Source organism: Enhydra lutris, unplaced genomic scaffold, assembly GCF_002288905.1.
Source record: "Enhydra lutris kenyoni isolate GAN:26980312 unplaced genomic scaffold, ASM228890v2 scaffoldscaffold87, whole genome shotgun sequence".
In the NCBI taxonomy this organism is placed as follows: Eukaryota; Metazoa; Chordata; class Mammalia; order Carnivora; family Mustelidae; genus Enhydra; species Enhydra lutris.
Genome location: NW_019154171.1, coordinates 1,467,175 through 1,480,020, shown reverse-complemented (window position 1 = coordinate 1,480,020; position 12,846 = coordinate 1,467,175). Strand labels below are relative to the sequence as shown.

Sequence of the window (12,846 nt, the reverse complement as noted above, 5' to 3'; positions counted from 1 at the left end):
TTTTGATTTTATTTTTCTCTGATGGCTAATGATGATGAACATTTTTTCATACGTCTGCTAGCCATTGGTATGTCTTCATTGGAGAAGTGTCTGTTCATGTCTTCTGCCCATTTTTTGACTTTTCCTTTTAAACCATCTGTCACATATGTGTCTGTTTTTTGACTCTTGTCCACAGTCTTTGTTTAAATATTTATTATTGACTTATGTTTATAAAATAGTCAAAGTCAGACCAACACTATCGTTAGTTAGCTAATTAATCAATGAATCAATATAGTCCATATGAAGCATTCACTGAAATGCCTAAAATGTGGTAGGCACAATGCTTGATGACAAGTAAGCAAAGATGAGCAAGATACAGTTTTGCTTGTAATGATCACACAATTTATTCAGAAAGACAGACATACAAAGACTAGAAAGACATATGCAATTTCCTGTGCAAATGCAGAAACCAGGCACATAGAAGGTAAAGGTAGTGCAGATTCCCATGTTATCAACTCTCTTTGGGGTGCTATAAGCAATGCCACCTCATTAAGAGAAGTACTTCAACTGGGTCCTAAAGAAAGGTTGGAGTTTAAAATTGCAAAAAGAAAAAGTAAGAAAGGAAACAGTTTATCTGGACAGAAAAACAGTGTGAGATGTGAGACAGAATGTATGGAGGACTGCAAACTATCATTATTTAGAAAATATTTAAAAGACAATGTGAAACTGAGAATTTCTGAATAAATTGAAAGGTGTTGGCTTAATTCAGGTATTTTAATGTTATTGTATGAACTATGACAAAAATTTTATGGAAATGCTTGCAAGATTATATAGACATTAAAATTTAAAGTATTATTACATTTATGCAATATCAAGAAGGATTTACCTAAAAATAGAACACTGTTGGTGTGGAGGAATTTTGTCTGGCTCCTTTAACAACTTGATAACTATTCCCTGTACAGGCATCACCACAGTGCTGACCATGACCACGCTCAGCACGATTGCCAGAAATTCCTTGCCCCGTGTGTCCTATGTGACTGCCATGGACCTCTTTGTGACAGTTTGCTTCTTATTTGTCTTTGCTGCTCTGATGGAGTATGCCACCCTCAACTACTATTCAAGTTGTAGAAAACCAACTACCACTAAGAAGAAAACATCTGTGAGTTCCAGTAGCAAAGATTTTCTGGAAAAGTAGTGGAAGGAAAGTTTGTAATTAATGATCATTATTCCTTGGATCTTATGCAATGTTCTATAAATAGCTACTTCAACAAGATGTCAAAAAAAACAAGATATTCTGAATATATGAATATGACCCTAATGCACCTCTTTAACTTCACCTACTGGTGACATGGATTGATGTAATCATACCTCAAAGATTGCTCTTAACTAAGGTGATCTATGATGCCGATTTCCACAGAAGTTTCCTAATTTTTTTTCTGTTTTTCTTGTAGTTGTTACATCCAGATTCCTCAAGATGGATTCATGAGCGAATAAGCCTACAAGCCCCCTCCGTATGTATAGCAGTGAAGGTGCAAATATTTCTGAGAACTCTTACTAAACTAAGATTGAATGATATCTTAGCTGTTTTTGTATGTATGTATTGAAGAACAATGAGCAATGTACATAACCCCACAAAAATTTGTATACTTTTTAAATATCCAATTTGGAAAATAAAGGAAAAAAATTAATCATCATCCTTCTACCTAGGGATTAGCATATACATATATATTCCTGTTTTTTAACTCAAAATACATGATGAATAAGTTTCTATCTTATAATATTATTTTATGGGATCATTTCAATGGCTGCATTATATGTTCATGATTGATGCACAGACAATCTTGGCTGGATACTGGGCTAATTCACACCTTCTCACTTTGATACATAACCTTATCACTGCAGTTTTGTATAAACCTGTGACTATTGACTTAATACAAATTCCTAGAAGCAAAATTGCTGGACCAAAAGGGTTGCATGGCTCCATTAGCAGTATGGGACACCCACCACTCAGAACTCTCCCTGTATTAGGTTTGATAGCCAAACAAAAAAATGGCTTCTGTAAACTGTTCCCTTAGCATTTCTTTGATTATTGATAAAGTTGAATATTTTGCTTATTTATTTTTACTTGCATTTCTGTTTTTGTGAATTGCTTTTATGTCTTTTGACTTTTATGAAAAATTTTATATAACTTTTTTAACTTTTTTGTCTTTTAACCTTTTTAAAGTAACGATCTGCCAGTTATTTATACTATATATTATGTATATTGTATTTTATATAACATAAAACTTATATAGTCACATATCAAATAGTTAAGGATATTAATATGTTTTTTATTATATAGTTTTATTTCAGTTTTTATGACAATGTTGTCACTGTCATTTCTTGTGCTTTTTTCCACATGCATTGTTTTAAATCTCCTGTTGCCAAATCTATCAGACTTCCCTTTTGTGGTCTCTGCCTCTTGATCAGAATGATTAATTCCCCCTCACTTTCTTTTGAGCATTTACTCTTTTGGACACTATGTTCTAAGTGTTTTCATGTACCAATTCATTTTATCTTCACAACAACCCATTCTACTGATGAGAAAACTGAAATATGGAGAAATTAAGCTCTATAAATATTGGTTAAGTTTCAACAATTTACAATATTATTATTTTATTTATTAATGCATATGAATTTTTAATATGTGGCTTGAGGTAAGAATCTAACTATTGAAAAACTGAGAAATGTTTTAAAAAATTTGATGTGACCTACCTTCTTATTATGTAACAAAATTTATATGTAACTACTTGCATCCCTTTATACATATCAATTCACTAATTACACTGAATGTTTTATGCACCCCCCCATATGTGGCTTTCTAACTGCTGATCAGTAATTTGTGTTTAGTGCATTTTAACATGCTTTTTCAAGGAGACTACTTAGTTATCTGTACTCTGCAAGTGTATCATTTTAGTTCTGAGAGAAGGTAAGTGGTGAAGCCACTTTTACAGCTGTGGGAAGCCACAGAGAACATACAGATTTGCCAGCAAATGCTCCCAAATAGTAACAGACTGAAAAATAATGGAAAAGGTTTGAAGTGGGGATGTTGTAACAGAGACAAGTCAGAACAAATAGCCGGAGGCCCAGAAAGCACATTTCACACACAGCCTGGGGGTTGGGAGTGGAAGAAGAAATATTGACATCTTTGGTATAGAAAAAATACTGCCAAAATAAAGAATTTTTTACCATAGAGAAAAAAGAAATTTTCACAAAGCTGTAAGAATTGTTTTTGTTTGTTTTTGTTTTTGTTTTGTCTTTTTTTAAGAGGGAAAGTGTGATGACCTTGAATAAAGTACATAGAAATACAATTCACAGAGAAAGGGTTCTAGGCCAGGTGAAAAGACACAGAGAGATCTTCAACAGAAGTTCATAAAGCAGCCGAATAAAAAGGGAGTTTTCCAAGGTTGGATGATAATTGTCCATGTCTTCAATGCGATTCTGAAAGATCCACAGGGATAGTCTAGTTAAAGGGCCGTTCCCACCAACATCCATAGAGATGGGCAGCCTCTGAGCAATGAGGGACAGGAGCCAGGCCTCACTAACAATCATGTGTGCACTTTGGGACAAGCTGTCTGAACATCTCTGTGCCTCAGTTTCCTAACCTGTAAAATGCAAGGCTAACCATTCCATATGTACATGCCACCCAGGAAACATAACATTTCTGGGGAAGTCATAGGAATGCACTGTACATGTAGGCAAAGCAGGAGTGAGTCAGGTCCCGCTTGGCTGCAGATGACCTTGAGGACTCATTAATTAAATTCCCCATTTTGAACACAGTTTGAAACTTTTATGACAAACGAGAGGTATGCATTTAAAAAAGTATTGAAACAATTTAACATATGGCTTTTTAGGGCTCTTAGCATCTAAGTTTTATTGCAATATTATAAAATGCAATTAGTTTTATTTCAAAACAGTGAACTATAAAGATATAAATAGAACTCTCTTAATTATTAGATCAGGCTCGTATACATTTCAACAATCATGAGTTTTTAGTTTGCTAAATGAAGAAGGGAAATAGGGGTTTCTCTTGCCCCCAGAAATCTTGCTGCTTATTTGCCTACAGCTCCTCTTGTCACCCTTTAGATCTCTAGGGAGCTTCTCCCACCCCCTCAGAAACTTCTGATGCCTTTTCTGCATCAACATATTCCTTTAGGCCTGTCCTGCCAATAATGGCCAGCTTCTCATCTCTGTGTCACTACACAGCACAAAGTGTTGAAGAAACGAAAAATGACTATTTGATTGAACACTGTCCAAACATACATGCAATTACTATTTAATAAAGGCAGATTTTTCCAACTGAACCTTGCCAAAAAGATGCAGATTCCTCAAAAGCAGTGGACTACTTTTTTTTTTTTTTTTCAGCAACCACCTCCCACCCCAGTGATTTTTATACCCACTCAGAGTTAAGAATCATTAACCTAGAATGTGTCCACAGTAGAGCCTATAGAACAACAGAGTTTTTGTTTCTGTTCATTGCCTGGAGTTGTGGAGGAAGGTAGAAGGCTGCACCAAGACACTCCTGACTGGCCCTTGGTATGTGTGGCATACAATTATTATCAATTTAATACATAATTCATAGCTATTTGGAAGAATTCAAACAAGTGTCTGAGAAATTGACAAGTCTATTTAAAGCCACTTTCTCTTATTTATGAATGAACATAAGTCATCTCCTCTCCATTGACTTTTCCACATCAGGAGGAAAGCCTGGGAAGCAGAAAATAAAACATTCCAATTGTACACACTTTTGGCTGTGACTCTTGATATGATAAGTGGTGTCTGACCACCACACACTGAAAGCTAATTTTTTTAATGTAAATTACATGGAACAAGAAGATTCTCTCATCATTCTTATTTAGCATATATAGCATATATATAGCATAACATTTTACTATTTACTAGTTAGGAAATAACAAATTTATCTCTCCACATTTGAAGTGTCCTGCTTAACATTTAAGGGATTATATGCAATATGTACATATTTACTCTCAATCAATTGAAAAGTAGCCAGAACAGAGACTTGAAATGGTTAATACATATCTGAAAATGTTCTCAACCTCCCTCATCAATAATCTGAGTTATGCAAGTTTTGAAAACTTCACCGTACTTTTTTGCATTAAATTTGCAAATATCAAATTGGCAGACTGAACTCTCAAAGATCAAACTGTCCAGTACAAGGATGTGTGGGAAGGAGCATGACATTATTCTCTTTATCTAAAGGACAGACATCTATTGCTTGATTCATCTCAGGTTGTTCTTATTGCATTTCATGATGATTTTTGTGTTGTTCTTGTTGCCTACAGAACTATTCTCTCCTCGACATGAGGCCACCACCACCTGCAATGATCACTTTAAACAATTCTGTCTACTGGCAGGAATTTGAAGATACCTGTGTCTATGAGTGTCTGGATGGCAAAGACTGTCAGAGCTTCTTCTGCTGCTATGAAGAATGCAAATCAGGATCTTGGAGGAAAGGGCGTATCCACATAGACATCTTGGAGCTGGACTCATATTCCCGGGTCTTTTTCCCCACATCGTTCCTGCTCTTCAACTTGGTCTATTGGGTTGGATACCTGTATCTCTAAATGTTGCTGTAGTGATGAGTGAAGAGCACTAGGTTTCCCTCTTTACCTTTCACCCTCCCCAGACCAGTAGTGACCAACTGGAGTAAGAAGGAAGGACACTGCTCAGTTTATCTGAAATTATACATTACCTATGAGCAGTACAGGAGTACGTGGCAAATATTTCTATTATGTATTTCACACTCACACACATGCGTGCTCACACACACACACACACACACACACACACATTAATTGAGTTTTAAAGTGATATTCTTGCTAATCCCTTATTGAATCTGTAGTGTGGTGATGTTTATGAAGGGTTTCAGATATTGGAAGCAATTATCGTTGCCAAGAAATCTGTAAAAGATGAAAACAAATATCCAAGAAGCTCTCTCTTGGGCCAAGACTCCTCTTCTATAACTTTCCTTTGCAGCCCTTGGAGGTACCAGTGCCCACACTTGTGGAGTCACTGCTTGCTGGGACACGCTCATGCTTGACCTCAGCCCCACATTCCCAGGCAGTCTGAGTTCAAGTGTTAATTGCAGTGAGTTTTGACCCAGTTTCCTCTCCTGTGGCTTCATTTACTCTGGTACCATCATTGTTACCTAGCATTCCTTTATCAAATAATATCACCCTAGGCTTGGCAAGGGTGTATTTGCATCATCCACAAGTTTCTAGTTGAGAAAAAAATATGATTTTCAAAACTCTCATGTTGCCGAATTCAATGATGTTGATTGTCTCTGAACATCAGTTACTTCTTTATTCCAAACTACTGAGAATCAGCAGTACATTTAACTTTGGGTTCTGGGACTAGTTCAGCTGGAGTTCAACATTTTACCTTATTTGGGTCTTACTAGACCAAAAAACAACCCCAGAGTATGGGTTTTGCTTATGTTATGCTATTACAGGGTCAGTGATTAACTTCATCTTGCAAAGACAGATATAATACCATTTACAAGAATGTCTTGAAAATGTTTTCCAGAGTGTGAAAGAAATGTAGATAGAATTTAGAAATATTTTAGGGAATATTAACTTTCAAGTCAAATCAACCTTAGTTGCAAAAACAAGGGCAATGGCTATCATCAATGATATATTTTGATGAGCAAAAATTATTTTATACTTTGAAATATGAATATGTAGCAAGATCCCAAAGAAAAAAAATGCCCTGCAATTATTACTCTTTTGATATTTTTATAATACAAAACTAACTTGCTTCTTGATGTTAGTTCTTTGTTATAACTGGATGCCAGTATGTACTTCAAAAGATTCTTCAGAAGTTTCCCACCATTTGTAGGAAAAAAGTCCCACCAGTTCATCAAAAATGCTTTGGCATTATTAAAATTTTGGTACTAAAATTTTGGTACCAGTAGCTCTGTGCTTCTCACTTTTCTCACCCAGAAAACTGAATTAATTTTATTGGAAACCATAAAATTTTATTTTAATTATCTATTATAAATATAATTATTACTCAGCAAAAAAGGTAAAAAATATACAGAGAGAATATATAAAAGTACTGATTTCACACAATTTACTGGATGCAGACCAGATAGAGAGGCTAGAAAAGTAAAATTAGATGAATCTGTTTATTTTATGAACATCATTCATATCAAGTGAATGCAAATATATTGGGATACAATCACCCAGTTTTCAAGGACTGAGTCCATATATAGTGTGAGATATTCAAGCCCATTGCTTTTCTTCTTGTCAACTCCCTGCCTTTTGATTTGATAATTGCTACATAGGCCACAAGCCAATTGGGTTCTAGCTAGCAAATTCAGCTTAAAACATAAAATAACAATAAATACTCGTGGAGAAATAGGTTGAACCTATTGGCTTAATAAAATTTCTACTCTACTGGAGAATTTCACCTTCTAGCATCCTTGTTCTGTCTCTTATGCATAAACCACCCTCCCACACCCAGCAGTGATGGTCTGGAGGCACTATGACCAAAGGAATTGCTCCATGTCCTACCAAAGCACTGAGAACCCATGGAAGGTGGCCCAAGGTCAGTCTTCTTCAAACATAATTTTCAACTTTATGAATTTATAATATCTAAATATGATATGAATTTATAAATCTAAACATGAAGGATTTTAACCTGTTATGTCTTTTAAAAAGTTCTGGAGGGAAATGAATTTTCTAGTGAAATTATTCTGGAAGAAAAATAACCCAAGAACACTTTTATAACATAAGTTTGGTCCAATTTACCTTAAAAATTTTATTAATGCTTCTTATTTCAAAGCCACTCAATATTCGGCTATCATTGGCAACTCTTACATATATATAAAATATACCAATGACCTGTTTTCTGAATCCAACCATTCCTTTCTCCCTGACCTCAGTCATTCTGCTGATCTAAACATACTAGTTTATCATTCATTTTCCATGAAGGGAAACTTTCATCTCAAGAGAGTCTAATAGATGTTCACTCACAAGGTGTAAAATACATTCCTGCACAGACAGCAATCTACCCACAATAGGTTCTGACTAAAAAGAACTCAAACATCCCCTTAGAACACATTAATGTCAGTTTCTCTGCAAGATTCCCTGTTCAAGTTCTCTTTATCAATTTCAACTCCTGAAATGAGCCTTCAGTCCACAATACAGGAGGGTGGCATGTACCTCATGCAGATGCAGAACTTAGGGACTTGCCTATTAAGTATGTATGAGTTTACCTTTTGGAGGAAGGAAGAGGAGAGGCATAAGAAGAATGTGAGGGAAACGTATCACTCTTAAATTGAAGAATTCTCCTTCACCAGTATGCTTGGTTAGTAGGGTTTGTGTGAGGTGTACAGATGTAAGACTGTTCTGCACAGACCCAGCACACTTACAGCTCTGCCCAGCTTGCTTTGCATTTAGACTTGTGAAATGTTTTTGTGTTTTTGTGCAGCTGGTGGGGAAGTTGTCTGAGTGAGTGGTATTCTAAAGGTGCTACTGTGTTCCTTACTTTCAGAAATACTGTAAACTGGAGAAATGAGAGTTCTGTATTTTGAAAAGGATTTCTAATTTCTTACCACTGTGGATCATACTTACAACTGTGACTGTCTCTCCTTTAAGCTGCATCCAGGCTGAGAGGTAATGAGAAGGCATTTCACATAAATGGAATTAGATAAAAATGCCTCTTCAGAGCCTAGAAAATACAGTTTGTACAAAGTCTTAACACCAATGATCAGAGGAGAGAGATTCTCAGGTACTGAACAGAGAAGGAAAGTGTTATTATAATTTACTCTGGACCCAGCCAATACTGCCCCCAATTTGCCCAACATATGCCTTACAATAACACATAAAGCTTAAATCATACACATCTTATCACTTTTTTCCATTTCCTGTGATTACATATATTTCATGCCAGGTTTTTTTTTTATTGTTTATGAATGGATAGAGACAAGACTTTCATTTTTTATGTGCCAAGCAGTCTTATCCTTACTTGCATATCAGATCTGTCAAGAACACAGTTTTTGTGGCTTCAGTTGGAAAAATGCTTGTCCTCCATGGCAAAGTATTTTCAGGCTACATAAGGGAAATAGAGCCAATCTAAAAGTCAGTGACATAATGCATATGATGGGATATGAGTGTCCACATAGAACCTTCACACCAAGTCTTTTTACCTGGCCATAGCTTGCTGCAGTAAAAGTGTCTAGACATATTTTTTGCTGCTCTGCAAAATATCACACTCTGCAAGCAAAGGTGGGTAATTGACAACCCCACTTTGCATTAAAAATACTTGCTACAACTAGGAAGCAATGGGGCACTCTTTACCTAAAGGGCTAGAAAATAACACAAACAAAACTTCTTATTCCTTAATCATTTTTATCTCAGATACCGATAACCGAGAACTTTCTGTGATTTACTTTGCAAACTTGAAGAATTATAACTGGTTTCCAACTATTAAACTTCTCACTATATGAGATCAATGTTCTTGAGACACAAAGCACTCTGAAATCTCTCCATAATCTTCCAATTGTCTGCTTGTTCTCAGTTTATGAACTATATACATATGAAGTTTTATTCTCGATTTCTGTAAAAAAGAAAAGTTAGTGAATGACTTGGGACAAATATAGGTATAAATATACAATGAAATGTTTATGATTAGTATTGGGCTTCAGAACACTATTGTGTTAAAAATATTTAAAATATTCAGAAAGGGGTCTGGAAATAAGGAAGGGAAACAATCTGCAAATACACTGTCATTGTGAAATTAACAATTTTCTCTTGAGTCCCCTTCAAATTGTCCCAAATTGAGGAGGCGTGCAATCTGTACATGTTTCTTTCTCTCAAATTTGCCTGTAGGAAACCTTTAGGTTCACATGGTTTAGAAGTACCTCCACATTGTATAATAACATCCAAAGAACCAAAAAAGAACAGTTTGGGCTAAGTGACAAATCCCTTCTTATATTCATTCTTGACTTACTTTTTACTTAAAAATAAATTTCTATCATTATAAGGAGAAAACATGTATATGGTAAGATAAGAGGATAACAACCTAGCCATTCATATCTCCGGGAGAATAAAAACTTGGCTTTTTTTAAGTGTCTGATAGTCTTTAAGACTAAAGACAAGAGCATTTTGACTCCTCCTTTTAAAATTTCTTCTGATTACAAGTTCCAGGGTATAAGCCTGATCTAGTCCTAGTAAAGTCAAAAGAAAGAATGTTCCCTACCATTTTTTTTTTCAAAATGCCCTTTAGTTAAATGATGCTTTGGTTTTTAATGTTGTCAATAAAATACCTTAAGCCTCTTATTACTCTGCTCACATAAAAAACAAATTTTAGACTAGTTTAAATCAGTGCTAAAATTAGTTGAACAGTCATTAACAAGTTTTCGATGTTTTAAGCTATCCAAGTAGGATTTCAGATAGTTTAACATAGGAATACAAGCTAGAAAATTAGGAAGACAAAACACACAGAAGTGCGCGCATGCACACACACACACACACATGCACACACGCTCATACACACTCCCATACACACACATACACATACACAAAGCAAACACTGCTTGAATGCAACATGCAGGTAATTGAAGGAAATATAAATTGTTGTACTTGAATTATTCAGATAATGACCTACTTTCACCACTTCACTTTTCAAATTTGTAACCACAACACAGTTTTCCCAGCCCAGTGGACCAGCTCCACAAAGTGAGGGTGATAATGGTTCCTGCAGGGAAGGAAGGTCCTTTACGTCTGTTGAAAAGTTTAAACTCAACAGATTGGAAAGAATAGTGAAGATTGATTGTCAATAATGAAATCCCCCAGAGGGAGAAGGTAGCTGCTATCTTTTCCTCTTTTGTAGTTATTTGGAGTTTCTTCTTTGGTATTTCTCCTAATCAGTTATTTGCAAAAAGATTAAAGTTCCCAATTTCCATTAAAATGTAGAAGTCCTAACTCAGTTAAACTGACTTTCAGGAACAAATGATAAGTACTTTGATTTGGTTAGAATTTACTACAATAGTTTTTATTATGTACTGTTCATATTTATAGGAGGAGAAGTTTGAGGGGGGTCAGTTTGTCAACTGAGTGAAAGCCCGTTCATGCAGAGAACAAGAGTTTAGTTACTTTGATGGGAAGATCAGACCACCCCATCCTCTATCTAGCCATTACTATCCCCGCCAATCCATCTACTATTTAGTTAACATGCCTCGTTCATTTAGTCCCTGAACTGGTTAGTGCAGGGTAGCCCTGGAATCTACAGAAAAAATTTAAAAAGAAAAGAAAAACAAAACAAAACAAACCTGCATTCTGCAGTAAGTTTCAATCCAGTTGCAAGATAAGTAATGACAGAAAATTCACATAATTTTCTGACTTAATTTTCAAATTGTGAGCCACATGGGATAATATTTTAGAAGAAATAAACTGTCACCATCATCATCATCACCATCACCATTACCATCATCACCACCATCATCACCGTTACTACTATCAACACCATCACCACCATCATCACCATCACCATCATTATCATCTATATCTTTTTTTGTTCCATACTAGTTCTTACCATTGATCCAAAACAAAGGTTTAATGTTTTTTTTTTCCAAATCATAATGAAATTATAACTTAAATTAAGAAGAAAATGGATGTTTCATTTTAGTTTAAATATTAAATACACAGATCATAGTTTAAAATGTTGTTTTCGTAAAACATTTCCATAACTTCCCTGTGTCCCTCCAGTTCTGTCTACCCTTCTTCAAACAAAATTTGCAATAATTCCCTAGGGGAACACTCTACCTACTTTTATTTATTGGTTTCTTCTGGGTTTTGTGTCTCACTTGACTTTTTTTTATTCTTTTTCATGAAGATAACATATGTATTGGCTAAGAACTTTTTCCCCTAAAATGGATGCATCTGTGGACACCACAGATTTTCTTAACCCAAAAGGACAATCAATATGCTTCATATTGTACAATTTGGGTCTGGGCTTTGATTCCCCCTAATCAGTCTTGAGATTTTTACTTTGAGATAGAAATAGACACAGGCAAAATAATATTGATTAAATTTACAGTGTTTACTATTATAATTATCTGTTTAGAATAACTCTATGAAAACATTGTAAAAGTTACTTCCTATTATTCTTGATCTTCAAAATGACTAATTTTGTGCTAGTGAACAATGTTTACATGCATATATTTGTACTACTACATGACATGTTTTTCTTTACAAGCAGCTCCTGGATTGAGTGAAAGGGTCATTCTTCATGAGTGCATTTTCTATGGAAGACTTCAGAAGAGTAATAATTTTCAGGGATTGGGCCTGGGTTGTCTTGTAAGAAGCAAAGGGCCATCTTGTGTTCACATGCAATGATGTGTGTATTTGTGTATGTATGTACAGTGGTAAAACTGGAACAACGTATTAATATGTGTATTACTCTACCCATCACCCCAAATGTAGTTGAAACAAGTAGAAAGGACCACAGTTTCCTAGTGGTAGCGTCTTAGCTTACTAAGTGTTTAATCAAGGAAAAAGGAGTGTGGGGGAGAGAGAGAGAGGGAGAGAGAAACTCATAATCTCTACATTTTCTGGAAATATGGGATCACATTCTCTCTTAAAAAAAAAAAAACAAATTTAAATACATGATCAGAAGTTTGTTCTGAGTTCAAACAAGCCTGTCTCCTACTAAGAACACCTGATCATATTTTTTACTTGGGTGCAAGTATGAGTGATTATTTGGTCATTTGTGCAGGTGGTCAGTATCATCTGATAGCTGGAAGTAGTTCTCAAGACATAGGTGGCAAATAGACGTCCTCATATTTGTTTAAAACACAGCTTT

The 12,846-nt window shown here is 35.3% G+C and overlaps 1 protein-coding gene across 1 annotated transcript in view; it reads left to right on the top strand.

Annotated features, from left to right (window-relative positions):
• Positions 1–5,818, top strand: part of LOC111161925 (gamma-aminobutyric acid type A receptor gamma3 subunit) — a 674,406-nt gene extending 668,588 nt beyond the window's left edge. The window contains exons 8-10 of the mRNA XM_022525999.1: positions 942–1,138; positions 1,431–1,490; positions 5,322–5,818. Of these exons, the coding sequence (XP_022381707.1) occupies positions 942–1,138; positions 1,431–1,490; positions 5,322–5,603 (539 nt within the window). The 3' untranslated portion in view covers positions 5,604–5,818. The remainder of the gene's footprint in view (positions 1–941; positions 1,139–1,430; positions 1,491–5,321) is intronic.
• The last annotated feature ends 7,028 nt before the right edge of the window (positions 5,819–12,846 follow it).